At 41.9% G+C, this 24,365-nt stretch overlaps 3 protein-coding genes across 7 annotated transcripts in view; 1 reads left to right on the top strand and 2 right to left on the bottom strand.

Moving 5' to 3' along the window:
• LOC117248246 (calcineurin subunit B type 1) overlaps positions 1 to 399 on the bottom strand; it is a 45,821-nt gene extending 45,422 nt beyond the window's left edge. Inside the window, exon 1 of the mRNA XM_033613144.2 lies at positions 68 to 399. Within this exon, the coding sequence (XP_033469035.1) occupies positions 68 to 70 (3 nt within the window). The 5' untranslated portion in view covers positions 71 to 399. The remainder of the gene's footprint in view (positions 1 to 67) is intronic.
• A 3,392-nt stretch (positions 400 to 3,791) lies between these two features.
• cnrip1b (cannabinoid receptor interacting protein 1b) lies at positions 3,792 to 13,059 on the bottom strand. Its single transcript, XM_033612767.2, has 3 exons — positions 12,685 to 13,059; positions 9,504 to 9,648; positions 3,792 to 6,788 (listed from the first exon to the last, which is right to left on the bottom strand). The coding sequence occupies exons 1-3, from the start codon at positions 12,861 to 12,863 to the stop codon at positions 6,624 to 6,626; spliced, it is 489 nt and encodes a 162-aa protein (XP_033468658.1). The 5' UTR covers positions 12,864 to 13,059; the 3' UTR covers positions 3,792 to 6,623.
• A 3,149-nt stretch (positions 13,060 to 16,208) lies between these two features.
• Positions 16,209 to 24,365, top strand: part of kcnq5a (potassium voltage-gated channel, KQT-like subfamily, member 5a) — a 160,645-nt gene continuing 152,488 nt past the window's right edge. For 2 of the 5 annotated variants that reach the window (XM_033613300.2, XM_033613301.2), the window contains exon 1: positions 16,212 to 16,916. In XM_033613300.2, the coding sequence (XP_033469191.1) occupies positions 16,537 to 16,916 (380 nt within the window). In that variant the 5' untranslated portion in view covers positions 16,212 to 16,536. Of the gene's footprint in view, positions 16,917 to 24,365 lie in introns of all 5 variants that reach the window. The other 3 variants (XM_078160662.1, XM_033613298.2, XM_033613299.2) reach the window with 3 other exon arrangements.

Below are 24,365 nucleotides of genomic sequence, written 5' to 3'. Positions count from 1 at the left end.
AAGCGCCACACTAATCTGCCAACTGGTGTGTTTACCAGGCTGAAACGAGGAGCCGTGGCTCGCTTACCATCTTGCAGGTCGGATGATGAAATCCAGGCGATGTGAGCGGAAAAGAGGTCCAACCGGGGGAGGGGGGGAGTCGGTAGAGCCGCCGAGCTGTGGCGAGGAGCGGGACAGAAAAACAATATGGTAGTTGTGGTTCTCTGTGAGGTCTCGTCCTAGCTTTATACCCAGCTTCAGGCTCCTCTTCTCCGTCTGGCCGTCTCTCCCGTACCGAAGCTTTCACTGCAGTGGCGAAGGGAGGGAGACCCGCTGGGAGGGGACAGTAAGCGGAGGAGGAGGCTCGGTTTGACAAGCAGGCGGTGGCAGAGGGGAGGAGAGAGGAGGTGAAGGGGGGAGGTGCAGCAGTACTGTACATCCGGGAACTACAGCCTTTATTTATTTATTTATTTAGTTAGTTTATATTTTGACCTCCTGATTAGGTTTGTGCTCAGGCTCCCCCTGTTGGTGGTATGGCTGTACTGCAGACACTCGCCACTCAGGCCTTATGTACCCTCAACCTTACTTTACACAGGTGGCAGATGGATTTCATTTTATGTAATCCCTATGGCACTACCACTAAACCCATACAAAGCCTTGTGATAACCACAGTGAGACTTTAAGTGGCTTCAGAGGACCAGTAAAGCTGAACAACTGGTGCAGACACTGCTAATAGCACAGTCATAAGCTGTGTATTACCACTCATAGTAGTGAGTAGGCCAGTTGTAAGCACTTGTAGTTGCAATTATAGTGTTAAGTGAATGCAGTATATGTGGTATAAGAAAGGATGATCTTTTATCACTGCAGCAGTAGCAGTCAGTATGTCATGAAGTAAGGAATGCGCTGTAATGTGTAGTGTAAGAATTAATCCCTAATCCAGTAAAAGTGATATACTGCATAAATTGATTAAGAAAAAGTCATATAACCATGATATAACCATGTTTTATGCATAAGTTCTTATAACACTGAGTGAAATACATCTATATGTGTTAAAACATTGTCATACATAACAAAGTATTCATGATATAAGTTCACATTGTATCCATGCTAAAAAGAACACACATAACCTATCACACATACACCCAAGTGTTTGTATTAACCTGATGCACATTAAAAGATTATATTGCATAAAGGCACAAGGGACTTATAGAAATAGTCCCTGAGTTCCATATGTTTTCTAAAAATAGTGTAAACCTGAGCTCTAACCTAATGGTGGGAGAATCTGGGGATTCACAGGCCAATGGAAAAATGATACACCATTAAAACATGCCTGGGCATGTTCGGGCAAGTCTGGACAAAGGCAAAAAGGCCAACCACCAATAGATTTGGACTCAGGTAGGAAGGGCTAAAGAAAGAAGGTGGAGATTCTCCTGAATCTCCACCAGCATAAAAGGAGCACCTCAGAAAGTGAAACTTTAGTCCTGCTCCGGAGCGTGACTCGATGAGTTGTTTGTGTTAAAGCTTGTGAACACATTAAGTGTGTTTCCAGTGTTTCCTTGAGTATTACTTAGCTGACTCCAAGGTATCAGATCTACATCAAAGCGCAATTGAGAAGTCAAGTGGAGGACAAGGTCGGGTGCCTACAGGCCCACTTCCAGGCGCCGATTTTTGCCTCTACAAATGCTGCATGTTTAAAGCATTGAAAGGATCAGGTTAAAAGGGAGTTGCACCCAAGTTAAAAACTCCATTATGTTATTTCCATGGCTGAGGAAAGTTCAATTAATATTTGTGAACATGAGCTATGCTCTCTCAAAGCCACAAACCAGAGAAGTCAGTTGGGGTGCCCAGAAGTCTCAAACTTGTGATGCCATCAGGTATAAAGTCTGGAGCTGCTTCATAGACAACGAATAGGAGCCTCATTTTATGGGCCCACAGAATGTTTGTTTTCTTTTATATTCCAAAATTAGCGTTATTCTATTGTAGTGTTCTTAATTATGACACAGCAAATGTACCCATGTACTACTGTACCAATAACATTCCCCTGGCTGCTCTCAGTGTCATTTATAACAGAAAATCCATTGTCCGTGGAGAAGTTCTGGACTTAATACCCTATGACATCACAAGTTTGAGTTTGGGCACGCTACCTTTGGGATTTGGAACAGAGTTGTTCATCTATTTTAAAATTATTGGACTGTCTTAGACCACAGGAATAAAAAGTATGAATAATGGAAATGGGTGTAGTTCCCCTTACAACTGGGTTTCATAAACAGTACCCAAATGCTTTTTTTTTTGTCTCGTAATCATAGGTGAACCTTTTTTGGTGCTATGTGGCACCCATTTTCCAAAGATGCTGTACAATGCCTTTATCAAATAGTGCTTGTATAGAGCCATTAGAGGTGCCATATAGCACTATATTGTTTTTAAAGTTTTAAGTCTGGCTTAATGGTGAGCGATAATACCATGGATGAGTCAATATGCCTCTAAATGACACTTTTACCTTTTACAACTTTATCTATAGCTGGCTCTGTTTCTTCCCCCACTAATGTCTCCTACGGTGTCCCCCAGGGGTTGATCCTGGGCCCTATTATCTTTTCCATTTACATGCTCCCTCTAGGTGACATCATCCGTAAATACAACGTCCATTTTCATTGTTATGCAGACGACACACAGTTGTACATCCCAATCAAGCCCGGTCATCAGTCTAATACAGCAGCCCTCCACAACTGTATCACAGAAATAAAATACTGGATGTCAGACAGTTTTCTCCAACTCAATCAGTCAAGGTCCATCCACAACAAGAAAACTAATTTTGGAAAGCCTTAGCGATTCAACACTTCTTGTAAAACCCTCAGCCAGAAACCTCGGCGTCATTTTTGACCAGGACTTGAACTTTGAACTTCATGTAAAAAAAAAAAGTGGTCCAGACATATTTTTATCATTTGAGAAACATAGCCAGAGTCAGGTCTTTTATCTCAGCCACAGATTTGGAGAAAGTCATCCATACTTTTATTTCTTCATGCCTCGACTATTGTAATAGCTTATATACGTGTCTCAGAAATCACTTCACCATCTACAGTTAGTACAAAATGCTGCAGCTCGGCTTTTAACTAGGTCTAAAAAATGTGACCACATCACCCCTGTTTTAGCATCCCTGCACTGGCTGCCTGTTCATTTTAGGATTGATTTTAAAATTCTTTCATTTGTTTTTAAGGCCAGACTTGGGCTAGCTCCTGCCTATATTTCAGACCTTTTATCCTCACACAAACCAGCTCGCAGTCTGAGATCCGCTGGTAAGGCCCTGCTAGCTGTTCCAAGGTCTAGGCTGAAAACAAAAGGCGACAGGGCTTTTGCAATCAGGACCCCTAGACTCTGTGTGCTGATATTTTATGCTGTAAAGCACTTTGTTATTTATATTGAAAAGTGCTATACAAATAAAGTTATTATGATTATTATTTTACATTTAATATTGGAGTGACACCCTCGTTTCCCATTACGCTGGACTGATTTGTTTGTAGTTTACTGTTGAGGTCTAGGGTGTGTCTATTCAGAACATGATAGTTTATGATAGTTATTGTCATTTGTGCTTTAGTTTATAGTTTGTACCATCAGTAAGAACTATTGTTTGCCCTCTGTTGTGATTGTCGGAGCTCTGAAAGCTTCCTTTATATGATTCACTCATGTATTTACCATAAATATTTACAGCACTAATTGAACGAGTTGTCAACACTTGTGTTTATAAATGAGCCTCATGTAGTTAATATGTCACAGTAGGGTTCTGATTAGGTGCATAAAATGAAAACATTTGTCACAAAGAAGGTTTCAAAGTTTACTATTAATAGTTATAATCAAACAACATTTTCACAAAAAGGTCAGAATGATATGTAAATCTCACAACTGCATTGCACAATTTCATCGTTATTCTGTTGCTCTGATTTTTGTTGCATAGGTCAATTCAATATTTCAAAGGAAACATTTCTACCAATATACACACAATAATATGAAAACATTTCAAATGGTTCACTGTACAAAAATACTATTTTTTCAAAATATAACTTACCACCAGAAATAGAAAAAAGATTTCATTGATAATTTGTGTTCTGAATATCCCAAATACATTGTTTCTCTTTAATAAACACAATTCATATTCATGGCTAAGTCATTCGGAAGAGGTAGAGAAGACAAACACGCTGTAAATAGGGGTACGACTTCACCCAAATACAAAACTCCTACATCCAGTACTGCATTACACTGAACACACACTGGCACCACAACACACACACAGCTAGACGGAGAATTTCATTCCAAAACACCAATGATTTTGTGGTTCAGAGGTGCTGATGCAGAGGAGGCACGCTGCGGTGTCATCGTAAAAGGATACGGGCTGAAGCATGCTTTTGAGAAGATATTCTTTTTTTGGTTAACAGTAACTCTGGAGACTTGCAGGGGGGCTGACCTGTGTGCTTTCAAGAGCCTGTGAACGATTGCATCAAGAGACCAGGGTCGGTTCTGTGTGGGCAACTGCATGATCCTGTAACTCTTTCAGAGAAAGTAGTATCTCTCCAGTGATTCAGACAGACCGACTTCAAGGTCTCTGAAAGTATCAGCAACACAGGCTGAAATTTAGTTTAGTTGTGGCAGCCAGGATGTGTATTCTCCCCAGCAACACTTTCCAGCTCCTCCTTGGGGATCCCAAGGCGTTCCCAGGCCAGGTGAGATATGTAATTCCTCCAGCGTGTTCTGGGTCTGCCCCGGGGCCTCCTACCAGTGGGATGTGCCTGGAACACCTCTAACAGGAGGAACCCAGGAGGCATCCTTGGTGCCTGAACCACCTCAACTGACCCCTTTAGATGTGAAGGAGCAGCGGCTCTACTCCGAGCTCCCTCCGGATGTCCGAGCTCCTTACCTTATCTCTAAGGCTGAGCCCAGCCACCCCATGGAGGAAACTCATTTTGGATTTGAGGATTTGGTTTGTGTTCACAATCTCATTCTTTTGGTCACTACCCACAGCTCTGACCATAGGTGAGGGTTGGGACGTAGATAGACCAGTAAATCTTCTGGCTCAGCTCTCTCCTCACCACGATGGGCTGGCGCAGCGCCTGCATCACTGCAGAAGCCGCACCAAAAATGTCACAAGACAAATGTAACCGTTTCATCTTTCAGTGAAAAAATCTTCAACTTCCCACCGCTCCCGAAAGTAGCGGCCCTTGCTGTCGACTTCACACTTTTTTGCTGTGGCCATTGATGTTACCTAGCAGATCAGCTGCTGTTCCGACTGTGTATGATAGTCCTGCCATGGTGAGGTAAACGCAAAAAATGCAGAGTGAACTATATTATGTAGCAGGCCATATATGGTATGTTTTGAAAGACACATCACAGGCTGTTTAAAATCTGTCTGCAGGCCCCAGTTGGCGACCGGGCCACACTTTGGACGTGCCTGTTCTCCAGGTTACTGCTTATTAAAGTAGCTGATAATTTTCTCATCTTATTAATGCTAGACCGGAAAAGATGTATTTGAATGTTGCGCCATTATGCCCTCGATGTAGAGGCCAGCTTGCAGGCTTAATGCATATGTTGTGGTTATGTCCAAACCTCTCCACCTTCTGCAGAAGTATTTTTAGAGCTTTTAGTGAGATATTTGAAATCCAATTGAACCCCAAACAAGTCTGTGCAATTTCTGGTTTAAGTTTGAAGGAATCCTGCACTATCGCACTAAATACAGCCCACGCGGTCACAGCTTTCACTGTTTGATCCCTCTAAACTGAAAAGTGCTCCCCTATGCTTTTCTCATTGGGTCAGAGATGTCATGTATTTCTTAAAGCTAGAAAAAATCCTCTCAAACCTGTATTAAGATATGGAGTCGTCTGCCATGTCACCTTCCTCTGTTGCATACTTTGAAAACACACCCCACATTTTTAAAATTAGAGGCTGCAGATGTCATGGCAAGCTCCCATATGAGGACAGATGGGAAAAAATCAGCTTGAGGGCCAATGACATCAAAATCTCACTAATGCAAGGACACAGGACGTGGTCAAGAGGGAAAATGTTCTCTTTAACATTTTGGTAAATGTTAACATGAATTTCTGGACATACTGTTAAGTCATTTTGGAATGAAACTCTTCACATGTATAAACATATCTGTACAAGCACCGTTTGTAAAACACACACACACATACTGTAATTAAACACAGACACACTCACGCACACAGTAGCCTACTGCACATACACATTACCACACGCCACAACCGAACGGTACATTAAAATATTTATCTCAAAATACCATTTAATTGTTCAATGCATAATTCAAACTGCAGGTTGTTGAGAAGTGCAACATGTTTCATTTTAACCTTGATAAAATGCACCTTGCGAGAAGACTGACAACATGCATTTTATATTATATGTTCTGCTGTAGGATCTGATTTGGCTGTTAATCTGATGTGCTTTTTTACAGTACAAAAGAGGGAAAGGTTGCATTTTCTTTTCAAACACACACACACACACACACAAAAAATCAATTTAAATTAAAATAAAGTCAAATATTGAGTGTGTATCTGCTGTGGATTAAAGAAAATTAATTTATCATGACATGCTGATGCTCAGAAACGCCACACCTCGTGTTTTTGCAGAGTAAACACTGAATATCTCCATCACACAAACATCTCCTTGTTGACCCACATGAGCGTGCGCGTGTCGTTGGGTTTGCACTCGTACTCGATGCTGTTGAAGCTGTTTCCCCACTGGCAGTGGTCCCTCTTGTTGTAGTTGTAGTACTTCACCTGCCACACCGTTTCAAACATTCCTGCCTCTGTGAACTGAAGGAAGAAAACATGAACAGATGAGTGTGTGAGTGGACAGATGGGAACACACACACACTCACAAGAAGCCCACATAGACACTCACACTATGTGTAAAATCATGTGAAGGTGAAATGAAGAGGAGGCGTACTCATCTGACAGATGGATACAAACACACACACACACACACACACACACACCATATCATCCCAGAGGCCCCAGGGTGTGAACTGGACATATGGGCAGGACACACACAAACATGTCAAACCAAATATAATGTTATTTGTAAGAATGTTTGAACCTGTAGTTCTGCTGTCAAATATCTGTCTTGTTACAAGGTTAATGACAAAATCTATTAAAATAAATTCATATACATGAAGATTAGAGTTGAGAATTTTGGTAAGTGATTAATCCTTTAACTCGATTTTTGAGCCAAAAAGGAGGCAAAATTCTGCTCTATGGTAGTAAATAAAATCCTTTGGGTTTTGAAGCATTGGTCCCACAAAACAAGACGCTTGATGACATCACCATGTGCTCTAGCAAAATGTGACTTTTAAATATGCTGACATTTTATACACCAAACAGTTAACTGAGAAAACAAGCAGTAGATGCATTGATAAAGGAAATAATCCTTAGCTGCAGCCTTAATTATGTCAGCTTCAACACCTGCGAGATCCATTCATGAATACATCCATGATTACTCTACCTAAACTGTAACCATGGAAACACCTGTGGCTATCACTGAAGAAAAACTGTAATTATGATTGAAGGTGTTGGTAGCTGGCATTGATTTCAGCTAAACCGTAAGCTGAGCAACATAAAGACATCTAGTAAGGCATTTAGCACCTTTAGGGTAACAGGAACACGTTGAGACAGTCGTGGAAGACATGAAGCTGTTGTAAACTAAAGTGATCACTCTGTGATTAAAGGATGAAGCTGCAGATGATCTTTATTTTTGGTTTTGTCAACAAATCCCATGAGAAGACCAAAACCAACAATGTATTAGCTCCAAGCGGCAACCTTCAGGGGTGTAGTGGAGGGTACACGCAAGTATACGCTTATCAGCCAAAAAGCCATTGGAATATAAAGGAGAGTATACCCACTTCCTCCTCTGTAACCTACCCATCTACCTAGTCGTACACCCACCTCATCAACTATCACTGCAACACTGAGCGAGTTTACTTGCACACTAATAAACCGATCATTATCTGATTTCTGGAGTTACCTGATTATTCAAGTGGTCATGTAAACAGCATAATCCGATAGGCTTTATCAGACAAAAGCCATTATCTGATTATGAGAAATCAGATAAACACACCTAGCTTTTTCCCCAATAGTCAGATTATTCGGTGCATGTATACCCTTTAATCTGGTTTCTTTCGGATTTTGCTATTTTATACTCCCACTCTACTACATTTTAGAGGGAAATATTGTACTTTCTACTCCACTATGTTAATCTGACAGCTTTTGTTTCCTTTCAGATAAAGATTTTACATAAAATAATATATTTTTATATTCTCAGTGTTTAAATTGTCACTTTTATTTTATCTTACTTATGTTATGCACTTTGTGTGACAAGTTTATATACAATACACTTGTATATTGCACTTTGCAGTACTTTTACTCCGAATCTGCCCAAAGTATGTAAAATTGGCTCCACACTGATAAACTACACATTCAAATGCTCTCACATGTATTTGTTAATGATAAAAACAAACAGTACTGTAAGAATATAAGCTGTCAGCATGATGAGTGCTTTATTTTGCAAATATATGACTTGCGTACTTTTCGAGGTTTTTCAAGGATATGAGTACCTACTGTAACAGGAAGTTTGAGTTTTATGTCATGTACTTGAGGAGAAATCCAACTGAAGGACTGAATCATGTAAACCAGGTTTTTCTGATTATCAGATTATTGAAGTGCACGTAAATGCGTCAAATCGGATTATTACCATTACCTGATTATTCCCAGTTATCTGATTATTGTGTGCGCATGTAACCGTGCTCACTGATGCATTAGTGTCAAAAACTGCAGTTCCTCTAATGGCCACTTGGGGATGGCTCCAGAAGCGAGTCAATCCCCAAAGACTCCCATGTTAAAATGCTCAACTTTACAGCAGAAATAAACATGTTTACTTCCTGGTACACAAATGGTTTTGGTCTGTAAAATTAATTTCCTTATTCATGACAACTGTATGGCTTAAATTTTGTTGAGGCTTGAAGTTATGCGCAGTTAAGGGCGTGACCACTTTGAGTGACAGGCTGTCTGTCGAGACGTTGCTACAGTCCATGAGTCATCCACCTCTTGCTCCTCAATTGCTCTACTCTCTTGTCCACATATGGTCATATGTGGCTTCAAAAAAATCCAAGATGGCGACGGCCAACATGTCAAACTTGAGGCTTCAAAACAGTAGTCCACAATCCACAAACCAATGGGTGATGTCATAATGGCTGCGTCCATTATATTTATACACTCTATGGTTCGCTCATTTCTCTAAACTTACCCTCACAGCACAGAGGAATAAGCTATGTTTGGAATTGGCTTCACAGATAATACTTTGGGTCTTTATACTTATTCCTTTTGTCCAAGGTGACATTAAGTATGAACGACGGATTCGAGAATAAGTGCCTCAACATTCCTTGTTCCACCTGACACAAGTGCCACGCATAAAATAACATAACTGCCTAACTTCTTGCCTCTGCCTCCAGATTAAAGTTACTCTCCTGTCCATACCTGTATGCTGATTTGAACTGGCTGCCTCTCTCCACTCTTGGTGTGTGCCACCCCTTCTGTGTCGTACTGCCCACTGTAGACCACTGACTGCGGGTCTTTGGACTGCTGCTCCAGGGGGAAGGTCACCCCGCCCACACTCATCGACCTGCAGACAGGTACGCAACACAAGACATCGATCAGTACGCATTTCTTTATTTTATTTGAACAACTTGTCATTTATTTTCCAGAACAGGCTACTTTGTGACAGTCAGGAGATCAGGAATGAAATGTTTCGTATGTTTAGAGAAAAATGGTCTGTTGACATATGGTATAAACAAAAACTACGAACTTACTGTCTTATAAAGGAAAGTTACAGTGTGGAACCTCATGTGAAGTATAATCTAAACAAATGATAAAGGACTGTGTGCACAGTTGTGCTCAGGAACGTTACCATCAGCCTTAGAGACTGGATGGTTTAATGCCACCCCAGAGGAGGATAGAATTTGTTTGTTGTGTGATTTAGGTGACGCAGAGAATGAGGTTCACTTCCTGGTTTACTGTCCCGTATATGAAGACATAAGGAATGTACTTTTCAGTAAGATGACCTCTATCTGCGATGATTTCTTTTGGCTGGATGATGATGAAAAATTTGAGTTTAACATGTACTTTTGATTGTTACTGTAACGTCATTGTAATTGGTGTCTTGTAAACCCATGAGGGTCGGGCACATGTAAGTGTGCATGACCCAAATGAAAATCAATCAAATCAAAAATTGCTGTAAGAGGTTTTGGATTCTTCTAAGCGTTTTAGAAAGAGCTTCAAAAAAACACAAGCAAACTGAGAGACCCGGGCAAGACCAGAATGTATGAGCTAGTGTTGCGGGGGAGCTTTTACATCTATTACAAGAATCATCATCTTTGAGATTTTGATTTTAGATAGATGAAGTCTGTGTACCACCTCAAATTGAATCAGGCCATGCCTGGCACATAACCTCCTGAGACCCCGAACTTATGTTTGGTTCACATTTTTAATTTCTCCCAGATATTTGAGATCAGTAGAACCCAATAAGTATTAAAAACCAAACACTGTCAATGATAATAAAGTCCTGATGTCTTCAAAAGAGTACATCTTAATTAACAGCGTCTTAGCTTGTTATTGTTGCTATCAATCTACAAACATTATTAATCATAAATAAAAAAGTGTCAACCATAACACGTGATCAGCTTTTGTCCACTTTTGTGTCAGGATTGGCTGCAGACTGACTTGGCAGAGATGGCTGCCATCTTGTTTTTACATGGATTAGTGCATTGTGCTCAAAAATGTGTCCACGCACGAGGACAACAGGTCTGAGTTAGGTAGAATGAAGTATAAGGTCAAGTAAACCCAAAATGTGACGTGCTCACATGAGGACACAGGGTCTCAGGAGGATACTGATGAGGTGTGTATTCTCGAGTATATCTAACCACTCAGCATCTGTAAATGGTAAATTCAGATCCACCTGCCACGCCTCTCTCAGTGCATCAAGAGATTTTGTCTGTAAAGATGAAAGTTTCAAAAACATAACAGATATTGTGCCTTTGAGAGATGGAGCTGTTGGAAATCGAATATCTAGAGGCTGCTGTTCAGGGATTGATGGAAATGAACCTGTATGTTTACGAGCCCAATCTTGAACCTGCAAATATCTAAAATAATGTGTCCTTGGTATATAAAATTTAGCTCTCAGCTGATCGAAAAACATAAGTAATGTACATATCCTTAAGACAATAGCCTACCTTTCTCACGCCAGACTGGGACAGACTCATCATAAAGTAACACATAGACGAGAAGTATCCAAGAATATTTGATTGACTGGATATATTTCAGATCACACATGCCATTTTAAAGCACAAAGTCAAAGATTATAAATTCAAAAGTTGTATCTCTAATAAAGTGCTAAAATAGATAAACTGCCACTGTGAGCTTCAATCCCTCCGATCCATTTTTTAAATATTAATTTGAATGTATTTGTATTTATTTGCAGACAGGATTTCTTGTTGACAAGTAGTGGAATCAGTCCACAGCTGTGTCTCATGAGCATGCCCCAAATTGAGTGTAACATCTCCAATGCATCATCGCCTGTGTGACCTATTTTTACACCAGAGTGCTGCTGAGGCGTTTCCCTCTCTTGATATTTACATGTTCAACACTAATCCTTATTTGGACATGGACGAACAACAACAGTCATTACATAATCATTTACTGCAGGCAAATCACAGGAGGGCACTAACACAAAACCCCAAACCCTGGAGTCCTAATCTGTGCTGGATTTGATGTGCAGCCAATTGGGGTTTATGTTGCATTCACTTGCACCTCGTAAAATCGTACTTTGGAGGACTTCACTTGGAAAAGGGGACTTGTTGAGTGCTAAAATGCAGGATTTTTTTTAAATCAGATGTATATTTTAGTGCGATACTTATATACCAAGGCGTATAAGAAACATTTTAAAGTGATTTTGTGTTTTGGTTGCAGCTTGGAAATGACGAAAAGCTTCACTTTTCTTCCACTTCATGTGCGGTATCATCTTTATAATCCTACTGTCCCTGAATGCGGCATTAAAATCTGCACTTGCCTTTTGTTAAGGTCACTATCATTGCATGCGAGGAGTGAGCCTCTTCCTTGGATCTTTAATTAGCCGACGCTTTATATTTATAGGCCTACACTCTATTTGTCATTAAAAGCCAAATACTGGGAAGCCCTACAGTCCAGTGAAGCAGTCAAAATCCCAGTGTATTTCACTCTGTGAGGGAAACGTGTTTTACAAAAATAACTTGTGCAGACGAAGCAAACATTGGCATTAACCAATCAAAAATATCCCATATGATAACGTCATCGTAATTCTCTAGGGGAAATCAGAGGGACCGTGAATGGTTATGAGCGCTGCTTCATTCAGAAAACACAGTCTCCATTATTTGGGAGGCTCAGTGTGTGTCCCTTTCCTCCCATATGTGAAATATATGTTTATATAAATAACCGCCCTAGTGACTGTAAACGTGTTTGTAGCGCTCATCAGAGAATTAAATTATCTTTGTGGTATTTTTCAGTCGGAAATTGTACGAATATAACAGTCAGGTCGCTGTATTTGTTTTCCAGGATCAATATTACCAAAGCACAATCCACGCCTTAAACAAACAAACAAACAGGCCTAAATAGAAGGGCTACCTACGTGGCCTCGACCGCTCCTGGTTTAACGACCACCTCGATTTTGTACTTAGACCCGGTCAGCAGCTTGATGGTCCGGGTCTGTCCGAACCTGGCGCCGTCGGACTTGAAGTGCACCGCGGTGTTGTTGGGAAGCATCTTCAGTGAAATCCCAATTTTGACGAGCTGAGGGACGTCGGCCATGTTTCCATAGATATCTGGTCTATCACCAGGATCGAGGGATGTTAGTGACAGGTCTTAAATGTGGTTCACAAATGCCGTGCGGAGAAATCCATAGCAGAACGCACAGCGGAGTGAAGTGCGCCGCGCTGCGCGCCGTAATCCCGTCTAACCTGCAGCCCAGGCCTAATCCCAACCAATGCTCTCTCCTCCTCTCTCTGAAAATCCCTCTCTCCCACACCCACCCTCCCTCCTCACTGTCTTCCTCTTTACTCCCCAATTAGTGTAATTACAAAGTGTTCTGTCGGCTCTGTGGTTGAATTTCAATCTGTTCAGTGTGCTGAAGTTCTGCCAATTAAAACTCTGAGGATTACTTTAATTGATCCTGGAAGGATTGAGGCTGGGAGTGAGATAAACAAAACAGATAATGAACCCAAAACAGCCCATAATTAGCCCACAACAAACAGACAGCAGGGTGAAAAATGTGGTTAATTATTACATGGGAAAATGTGCATATAATATATACACACAGTGTTTAGTTCAGGGTCCACCAGATGAGCTACTTTTCTACTTAGAAGAAATAGTTCTTCAAAAGGCTTTGTGGTTTTACAAGGAACCATGACAAGTTAGGACATCACATTTTGGGTTTACTTGACCTTAAACTTCATTCTGCTTAACTCAGACCTTTTGTCCTCGTTCGTGGACACTTTTTTGTGCCATCCAGTGGCAGTGAGAGCACAATACACTAATCCATGTAAAAAAACAAGATGAGGTAAGCAAATAATAGCCCAGGCTATTATTTGCTTACCTCACTGAACTCAACAGGTCTATATTTGGGACAGGCCTTTAATCCCGTTAACACCAAACTGTTGCTCTGCAAAGATGAGAAAATATGATCAAATTGTTTATTTGAACCAGTATGAATATTACTTGCATGAAAATTAGGCTTCAAATAAAATGGTAGGTTATGGCGGCACGGTGGAGCAGTGGTAGCATGATGCCTCACAGCAATGGTTCGAACCCAGGGTGGGGGAGCCCTTCTGTGTGGAGTTTGCATGTTCTCCCTGTGTCAGCGTGGGTTTCCTCCAGGTACTCCAGCTTCCTCCCACAGTCCAAAGACATGCAGGTTAACTGGTGACTCTAAGTTGTCCGTAGATGTGAATGTTAGTGTGAATGGTTGTCTGTCTCTATGTGTCAGCCCTGTGATAGTCTGGTGACCTGTCCAAGCTGTACCCCACCTCTCACCCAGTGTCAGCTGGGATAGGACTAGGCTTTTAACTGGAGTTTTATGGTGAATAATAATCCAGCATCCAATCTGCAGTCTACTACTACTGCAGTGGCTGGCTAGCAAGAAGAGGTTTGATGTTTTTCAGGATCAATTTAACAATGCCAGCGTCTGTGACAGAGGGTTTCCATCTTTTACAGAGAGTTCTGTAGGAGAAAGCAAAATCTCTGATGGTTTCATTTTCTTCTTGTCTTCTGATTCATACTTGTTCAGCTAGCTCATCTTCATAATCTTCTGAGAGAAAAGCTGATAAAAAAACAGTTTCAAGTTCACTCCAGGTGTTTACTTTTGATTGGGCAATCTCCCACCAGTCTCGATCAGTACCCTGGAGTACGGTTTTGAAGGTGACAAGAATATCAGCTTCAGAAAGCGACCATTTACTTGTTAATATCAAACGGGCCTCTGCTATGAACTATTTTAGGCTGTTATTATTTGTACTACTAATGCAACAATAGGTAACTAAAAAGTCAGAAACTGGTACATGACAAAAGGGCGTCTTCATTTTTTGATAAAACTTCTTGTTATCCTCAGTATAAAGCTGAAGCTCTAGTTATATAGGAAAGAAACAATCAATATGGATGGAAATGGATGTTGTCTGAAAACTTTAGACAAGTCCTATAAAGTTGTATAATAATATGGACCTGATACAATATGGATGAGGTCTTTTTGAGGGAATACAGGATGATTATGAAACAACATCCATTCCGACCCATATTGATTTCAGACCTGTTAGTCCTTTATGAACCTCTGCATAGTTTGAGATCCTCGGGCAGAGGTCTTCTGCTTAACACAGAGTCCAGAGTGAAGGCCAGAGAGGACAGGGCTGTAGCCACCAGGGCCCTGAGGCTCTGGAACAGCCTGCCTGAGGATATAAGGCTGTCTGTATAAGTCTCTCCTAAAAACATGCCTCTATCAGAGAGCATATCCTGACGTTATCTGAGCTGTCTGTCTATGTTATTGATATCTTACTGATGTTATTTCCCATTTATTATCTTGATTTTGGCTTTGTCTTCTCATGTGGGCTGCTCCTGTAATACCAAAGTTTGACCACTAGAGGTCAGGCTTTGATCGCAACAGGAAATATTCATCACACGTCTTGGTTGGAAAAAATGTTAAAGAAACATTACGTGCTCACATTTAAAAATAGGGGGAACAGCACGTGATGGCGTCATATTGCTGGCGTCATCAAGAGCTTTGGCTGGATAAAGTTCAAATCCGAAATAACTTATGTGTAAAAAGTTGAGCATTGACATAGAAAATGGCAGTGGATTTGTCTCAAGGCATAACCTTCCACCACACTTTTAAATTTAAATTGTGCCAAAACCCCAGTGCGTGAATGGATACGGGTGCGTTTGTATGTAACTTGGACAGCAGAATGTTTTTGTTATTTAATAGTAACAGGTTGGAAAGACAGACAAGAAACAAAAGTAAAGAAAAGGTAGTCATTGCTCTTCTCGGGTCACATGGTCGGTCATCAGTGGACAGTGACGCAGATGCTCACAGTCTAATCAGAAAGCGTACACGGTTCCGGCTCTTTGGCACCAAACCAACCCTCACCGTCTCTTTTGCTGCTGAAGCCGCAACAGATTCATTGTAAAGTTTGGTTCTCTCAATATGAACTAATCTCGAGGTGCTGTTCAGTCTGAAGCCAATTATGTGATGCAGTTTTACCGCGTAAAAACCGTCTCATAATATCTTTAATTATACCAGTAGCTTCATGTCAGCTCCCTCCATGCAAAAGAAATGACTTTATTTCTGTGTAGAAGTGTTTCAAAGCAGCATTGTTTGAATTGCAGATGAAGTGGACTTGATATTTTATGATAAACGAATTAAAATGATCACGCGGGTTGTTTTGGGCGATTCCCGGGCAATTTCCACGCTTGCGTAAAACATGCGTCATCGGCGCTCCTTGTCTTTTGACGTTTCTTTAATTAACACGTATAATTCAAATTGAAAACCCCAGATACATCCGCAGCTCTCGCTGTCCAGATCACCTGCTAACCCAGTGGTTCTGGTGGTGCTGGGCGTGCTGCGCCTGTCTCTGTTTGGTGCGTAAAAGAGACCTCTGGTTCGGGGCAGCACCGGCAGGCTCCACACACTTTGACAGAAGGAAGCAAGACGGCGAGTGAGAGTGAGTTGGGGAAGAAAGAGAGTGTGGGAGGGTGGGAGAGCCCTCCCCCCGCCAAATGTCTCGATGGATCCACTCCTTCATAACCCCACTCTTCTCCAGCTTTGCGCAGATGGCCAAAGTGTCCAAACCGGACTGTGAATGTGCTCACACGCGGCCACAGGATGACAACATGAGAGCAGATTAGTCATTTAACAATTCACCCTCTGCTTTGTTTTACTGAGTGTAACAGTGAAAGTCAAAGTAGTGAAACACCCAGCGCAGGAGCACTTGGCTACATGTGAATGTCTGCCGGTCTCCCAGCGCACTGCGCTGGTGATGCCATGCCGCGAAGTTACACCGGCGACGAGAGCAGCGGCACCGGGCTCTGGCTCAAGACCTCGACAGGACGCCGGGTGCAGGACTACGCGCTGAAAGATGTGGAGTCTGGGCGGAGGACGATGAATAACGCGGTGCGGGTCGGGGACGGTCTCCTGTCTCCCGCCACGGCAGGTGCGGTGGGGTCGGAGAGGAAGCAGGGTGCCCGGCTCAGCCTGCTGGGGAAGCCGCTGACCTACAGCGCGCAGAGCGGCCGCAGGAACGCGCGGTACCGGCGGCTCCAGAATTACCTCTACAACGTGTTGGAGAGACCGAGGGAATGGGCTTTCGTCTACCACGCTTTTGTGTGAGTACTTGCACTTTTTGTCATTTATATATTAGTAATTTACACAGAACAATCCACTTAAATATATCCCTGGTCTTTATTTTTAATTGAATAACAGTTTCCCCACATTTGAAGGCTGAATTTAAATAAAATCAAGCACTAAAACAATGAATATTTTCTTAAAGCAGCAATAAAGTGAAAACATGCCACTGCTTTGTGACAGTATACCAGATTTTAGTTGTTTGCATGTTGTTCACCTGATTATATTGACCAGCTGGGGTCATGGTGCACACACACATCGTGGTTTTGAACTGTTTCAAGTTGCATGCAGATGTGATTTCCAAGAAAAAAAAAAAAATATATATATATATATATTTCTGTGCAAACATTCACCCATTTACACTGTTTTCCATTCTCTCCTCCATGCACATCCATCTCCATCCACCCCTGTGCACACACATGAACACAAACATGCACGCTGTTGGTTAAAAATGTCCCGGCTGTGACATTTATTGACCTGATTTCATTCAAATGTTGGTGGATGTAGTGCTGCATCACTGTATGTTATGTGATCACCTGTTGCTTCAGTCACAGTGTGCAGAAACACACCCTGAAACAGTTTAATGACTTGGACTGCAGGTGTGTGTGCTGCTGTGTGAGGGTACTTTGACATTTACAAAGTACACTCATGGGATTTTGCTAAAATAATTGAAAAACTGCACCCAGTCAGTGGTCAGAGCACTACAGTATATTAGGCCCAATCTCACCCTAATCCTTACGTAACACTGGAAGCTCCAGCAGCTTTGGAGCTCTCAGAGAAGGTCAGCACGCTGTCAACTGAAAAGGGTGAATGTAATATTAACTGCGGCTCCCGTGCAGTGATTTTGAGTCTTTCATCACAGATTTGGACAGAGAGCGCGGGTCTGGGAAAAGTCCTGAAGGGACACTTGTGAAAGCTGACATGTTTCAGTTCTTAAATCTAAAACAGCCTTCAGCTGACCACGGCTCGGTTCCTCTGGTGTGAAATCGCTTCACGTGGCCAAAATTTCTGATTTCAATTCTCGTTTGGAAAAAACAAAAAACTCCAATATCCAGTTTCCTCTTTTCTTCATGCAGTTTCAATTAACCAATTTGCAGATTATTGCTAACATTTGGTCTGAGCTTTGCTGCGTTGTGTTTGTCTGAATGAATAGGATTTGTTGTTCTTGTGCCTGATACTGTTTGTGTCCCGAGGGTGCTTGTGAACATGACACACACGCTTACTGTAAACTGGATTAATCCACAACAGTTGTTATCTTGGTTGTGGTCACATCTGAAGAGATAGTGGCTTGGTTGTTGGTTCATGCTGGTGATCGGCAAGATTTCTGTCCTGCACTTTTTGCTGTCTACACGTCCAAGAGATCACCTGTAGGCGTCGCTGTCACTTGATTAAGTTTGGGTTTTTGTAAGTGGCACTCTTTTCTGTGTCTGCTCAGCGGTGAAGGCAGTTGAAAAAAAGCTATCAGATTTGGAGTGTTTAGTGTCTTTGTTTTAATGATTACATTAATTCATATGAGCAGAGAGTTGGTGTTTCATTGAAAACCAGGCTCTGCATTGACACAGCTGGTTGTTCCAACAGAATACACAATGTCTGCAAATTGCATTATATATATATATATATATATATACATCATCTACGTATGCACATATCCGTCTATATCTCTGTCACACACATACACGAGCACGTCCACCAACCACAGCATGGTTGGAGTGATGAAACACCACATCCCTTCCCCTCTCAACAGCCCTGCTGGAAGAGGAGCTGCTGTGAGAAGGAGGAAGTGAAGCTGTCAGAGGAGGGGCCGCGGAGCCGGATGTTGACGTTTTATTTGCTCAGGCGGGACAGCTGAGGTCGCAGGGGTTAAGTTGTTACATCTGCTCACAACCACAGCCTTAAATAAACTGTTTAAGTGAGATAAAGAAACCTCAGTGAGATTAGGAAGATCATCTTACTTTGAGGGCAAATTGACAGAAAGCATGAGTCGGTTTTTATTTGGTTTGTTGCAGAAAAAGAAATGTGAAGGATTCTGAAAGAAATCATTGATATGCATGTTTCTACTGCACACTGCAGTTTCATGTACATAATTTATACCATGATGCAAACAGCGTCCTGTGGCACCCTGTGCATTCACAGAATACTTAATAAGCTGTCTTAGCTTAGCATTTATGTCATTGAATGATCTTGACTTTATACTAGTTGGGTCATTTCCTATTTTCATGGTAATCATTTCGATATCCCAGATGAGGATCCCGGAGTTCGGAGTTTATCTATTGTCATTGTTACTTTTTTGTCTTTTGAATTATTCTATTAGCTAACTAACCTGGGTTTCTTGTTTAGGCTGGACTTCACCATATCAGAACAATCCATCATTTTAACCATATCGGCTTTTTATATACGTTGATGGCTCCAGGGGGCAGCAAGACGTGACTGCAGACATCACTTAATTACACAAAAACCAACTCGAAGCGAGGGAGTTCAAGTATCTCTGGGTCTTGTTCACGTGTGAGGGTAGAATGGACTAGAATGGAATAGAGCGCTAGACTGTCATGGTGAAGAGGGAGCAGAGCCAGAAGGCGAAGCTTTCAATTTACTGGTCCATCTCCATCCGAACCCTCACCTATGGTCATGAGCTCGGTAGTGACCAAAAGAATGAGATTGTGGACACGAGCGGCCCAAATGAGTTTCCTCCGTGGGGTGGCAGGGCTCAGCCTTAGGGCCGTTTCATAGTTGACGCAAAGGCACGCACACGCGAACGCATAGGGATGCATCGAGATGCATTGGCCGCCATGATGCGTGCTTGCGTCTCAAAATGTGTTGTCCATTTTTTTTTATACGCAACGCAGCGAAGTGTGTAATACCATGCGTTGCCAGCGGGGGTGATAATGTAAGCGACGTACTTGAAATTAACCACTTTTTGTTATTCACAGAAGAAGCAGGTATGAAATATGGCGGGCGAGGAGGAAAAACTTTGCGAACTCGTACGATCACATCCCCATTTATATGACAGTTCTAGTGCCCTGCACTCTAATAAGATAACAGTACTAGCTAGCTACAGCAGTACGAGCTAGCCGGAACGTACCAGTGACTCTGCTACCCCCTATTGCGCGAGCAATGTATTGCATTTCTAGTGTCACCCGCATCGCTTGCATTCAGTGTGTTGACTATGAAAGGAAGTGCGTTGCTCCCGTTGCTTGCGTCGCTTTCTTGCGTTGTGTGCGTCGACTATGAAACGGCCCTTAGAGATAGGGTAAGGAGCTCAGACATCCGGAGGGAGCTCGGAGTAGAGCCGCTGCTCCTTTGCATTGAAAGGGGTCAGTTGAGGTGGTTCAGGCATCTGATCAGGATCCCGTTAGAGGTGTTCCAACCACGTCCCACTGGTAGCAGGCCCCGGGGTAGACCCAGAACACACTGGAGGGATTACATATCTCGCCATGGGGTCCCCCAGGAGGAGATGGAAAGTGTTGCTGGGGAGAGGGACGTCTGGGGTGCTTTGCTCAGCATGCTGCCCCTGGATGGACGACTCGATGTAGGAGAGTAGATGTAAAAGAAAGACTGTAGAATATTTTCCCAGTCACAGTGAATGTACAGCATCTTGATGAGAGGAGTTTGGATACTTAGTGTTGCTGTAATCGTCTTGATCTAGACTGAGATCTGCGACCCGGTGATTTACAGATAATGGAGGTACTTTTATATAAGTGCAGATTACACAAGTGATTACAAAGGAGTATATTTCATTTACATTTGCATACTTTCAAGTGATTTTTCAATTGCTCTGACACTTCACATTTTTGCGTGAGTTGCTTATGTGTTAAGGCCATGACATCTCATATGTCGTTACGCCAAAAACAATCTGCATAAAATGACCACAAACACCATTTGGCTAAAGAACTATAAGTGGGCTGCTGTAATGGTGTCTAAGTACTCTGCATTTGTGATCATGTTTATTTTTAGCTCCTAGAATAATTGAATTCAATTCAAAACAATGGGACCACTTTTTATTTTGAGAGCAAAGTTTATCGAGTGGTTTTTGATCATTTACAGCAGAAAGACTCCAAAACAAACTGCCTGCAACAGAACCACACTCTCCTATACATTCAACCAATAAAATGAATAGCTTATGTGCAAGCAAACAATTTCTTTTGTCCACATCCAGCGGAAGCAGAGCCGCTCTGGCGTCTCCATCGAATCTAAAAAGTCGAAAAACCTATAGGTCTGCTCGGCTTGTTACGCTCTCTTTCATCAGTCATTCATTATCTTCGCTCTGGTGCCATTTTGCACTGGACACAAGTGTCAGATCTGCTCGTGTGAGGTCATGTGCTGGGAGCAACAGCTTTTTATGGATGGTTTTGATAACTGTTTGAACTGTAATGAAATGATGAACTGCAATCAGTTGACTGCTGCAGTTACTACTACTGAGTGTTGATCCTCAGTGGGAACAACAGTGCTAAGAAACATTTAGCGTCAAAGGGAAACATTAGTTCAGTGTTAATGTGTAAATGAGTGGTTCATATTTGGTTTTTGATGCATTCATTTAGCAGTTAAGTTTCTGTTGATCCTTTAATTGCCATGGTCATTTCTGGTGTGAGCGTTTAGATTTTTGCTCATTTGTAGAGTTTGTCTGAAGTCTTTAATTTGTTGCTGTTTGTTGTTGGAACCTTTGAGACCTTTTGGCAGCTCATATATGTTGCTAAAAGCCGATCTCCATCGATTTAGCTGAATTAATTTATTATTTCCATGTCAGGCTGAATTACAACTTTGAAATTTAGATTTAATTGGGATAAAGTGAGTCGCATATCTTATGCCAGAACTTTTAATGTGGATATTTTTTGATCCATCCAGATGAAAGCAGAGAAGCTGCATCCCACTCTAATGTCTCCACAGTGAATAAACTCTGTAACAGGGGTCCTCAAGGTTTTTCAGGCCAGTGACCCCTTTGCTTAAAGAGAGATGTTGTATAAACCTGAGTTTCATTTGAGCCGTGACGTGACGTTAGCCTCACCCTCTGCATTCTGGCTGGTGGTTTCTGAGGTGGACAGTATCAGAGTGTTTGGCTCGAAAAAGTGCAAGACATTCTCACAAGTTTGGTCATGGACCTTCCATGTCCAGATACGATGTGAAAGGTACGCGCGTTGGATGCTGACGTTCTGGGATGCCGTGTCAACTTTTGCCTGTTACATGCATTGTCTTCTTTCAAAATATACTACAGTTTTCACAGGAAATTGAGCGTTTACATACAGTCTCTTTCAAAATAAATGTACTACATCAGTAGAACAACGCAAATTGACATGTTGTTTTTCTCCAACAACTAACGCACGTGGTTAGGTTTAGGAAAAAAGAAGAGGGTTTGGCTTTATAATCTTAGGGGACGTGAACACCGCTCTACTGGGTGAAAGCTGGTGTTTGTTGGATCCACCCACCACCTCTCCCACCCTACTTGGACTTTTGCCACCTTAACTTTAGTTCTCCTCCTGCTGCATTTCCCCCTGACGTCTCCAAGTGCCAATAAAGTAGAACGGTGAGTGGCAGTATATCATGCTAACGTTAAAGCAGGGCAGTTATTGTCAGTGTCTGACGCCACAATTCACTCCCCAAGCACCGGATTTCGATGACTTCAGAATGAGACCGGGTTGAAAAGTTACAAAATGATTCACTATGGCTCATAAGAATGTCTGCACACTTGACATACCAGTACTAATTAAACAATATGTGGAAAAAAAAGCCACCGCACAGTGATTTAGCGTTAGCTAGCTCACATAATTGCACAAGGACTCATGGGTAACAGATAGAACAGACAGTTAAAAGATAATTTTCTGAAGATCTAAGGTCGAGAGTTGGAGTGGGGCAGAGAAGTTCAGCATTGTACTGGGGTGCCAGCCCATTTATGGCTTTAAAAACGAATACAAGACGCTTAAAATCAATCCCGTATTTGATAGTTAACCAAAGTAGGGATGCTAGCAGGGGTAAGAGTTAATATTGCGGCTCCGCTGCAGTAACTCTGAGGCATGACGGACCCCCTTTTTAAGGACCCAGGCTCTATAATGTAACGTTATGGTTGGCAGCTGTATTAGCTGTACGTGCTACAGCTAACGTCATTTTAATATACACTTATTTCAGTGTGTCATGTGACATGTAAGTGAATGGATTTCTTTAGTGGTCACTCCTCTTCACTCACTTCAGTGTGTGCTAATGCAAGGTGGCAGGAAGTGGTTAACACACATATACACAGATGCCTGTACAGTTGCTTACGCACTTGCACATATAGGTACACAGTACATGCACACAGAAGTCTGAGGTAAATCACAAACATGCACAAAGACACAAAAACAAATCTGTAAGACACCTGTTAGTGCAGTAAACGCACTGACAAATGTAGATGTATGTAAATGTATTAACAAATACAGTGTACAAATGTAGATATGTCCACACACACACATACACACACACACATGCTACAAAAACATTCACACGTGGTAGGAGATCAACAATCACAAACAAAAGAAAGAACATGATTTATAAAAGAAAAGTTTCCTTTGATCATTTAATTAGTAAGCGGTTATAAAACAGATGCTGCTGTGTTTGTGTGTGTGTGTGTGTGTGTGTGTGGGTGTGTGTGTGGATCCATGCTGTACAAATGTGTCAAAACATTTAAAGTGCATATGTGTTACTGTGCGTGCATATTTGAAATCGATGTACGTGCCTCACCCTGTATAGGAATCTGATGTGCTGCTGATGGGCTGCAGTATGAATCGAGACACTGATAAGCATCTGGGCTCGCCTCTTGCCAAATAGTGCTCCCACACTGAAACTCTGCTGGCATTAAGATTCAATCTCTTAATGAGATGGCGTGTGTTGGCCTAATCACATTTGCTGAAATGGGTTCCAGCCATGGTCTGCATTATGTGCGATACTCAGAAGATGATTCCTGTCTGTGTTTGTGTGGACGAGAGTAATGATTCACCTGATTTTTAATCTCAAGCTCAACTTTTTTGTGTGTTTTGTGCAAGTATGAAGATGATAGATGACACTTGTCCCAGCCTTCATGTGTGTATGTGTTTGTGTGTGATGTTTATGTTTGGTGAAAGTGAGTTTGTATTCAACACACATTTTGTTTTCAGCATGAGTTTATGTATCCACATGTCTGCTTTTGTGTCTGGGAATGAGTAACAGAAATGTGTGTGTGTGAGACTGATTGAGATTGATTCAGTCACAGGGTTTCGGTGTGTCTCATTGATCCCAGGGTCGTTCTGGTCCATCGACAGGTAGCACATCAACCCAGCCTGACGATTTGCAACGAGGCGGATACACACTTTGTTCTAATGATCAGCCTCAGTCCAGTTTTATCCTTTAACTGCACAGATTTGTTCACCGTCTGTGATGCATTACTGTCAGCTTCAGTTGGCCCCTTAAAGACACTGACAGCCACGTAGCAT

Source organism: Epinephelus lanceolatus, chromosome 17 (genome assembly GCF_041903045.1).
Source record: "Epinephelus lanceolatus isolate andai-2023 chromosome 17, ASM4190304v1, whole genome shotgun sequence".
Lineage (NCBI taxonomy): Eukaryota > Metazoa > Chordata > Actinopteri > Perciformes > Serranidae > Epinephelus > Epinephelus lanceolatus.
Note: the sequence above shows the minus strand (reverse complement) of the source record. Positions and strands in the feature narration are given on the sequence as shown.

What these genes read in the sequence shown, in the direction of transcription:
- cnrip1b (XM_033612767.2), bottom strand. Translation starts at nt 12,863, where the DNA reads ATGGCCGACGTCCCTCAGCTCGTCAAAATTGGGATTTCACTGAAGATG. An exon ending in CCAGGAGCGGTCGAGGCCAC is followed by an intron (nt 9,649 to 12,684) that starts GTAGGTAGCCCT and finishes ACCTGTCTGCAG; the next exon opens with GTCGATGAGTGTGGGCGGGG. An exon ending in CAGTTCAAATCAGCATACAG is followed by an intron (nt 6,789 to 9,503) that starts GTATGGACAGGA and finishes TTCTTCCTTCAG; the next exon opens with TTCACAGAGGCAGGAATGTT.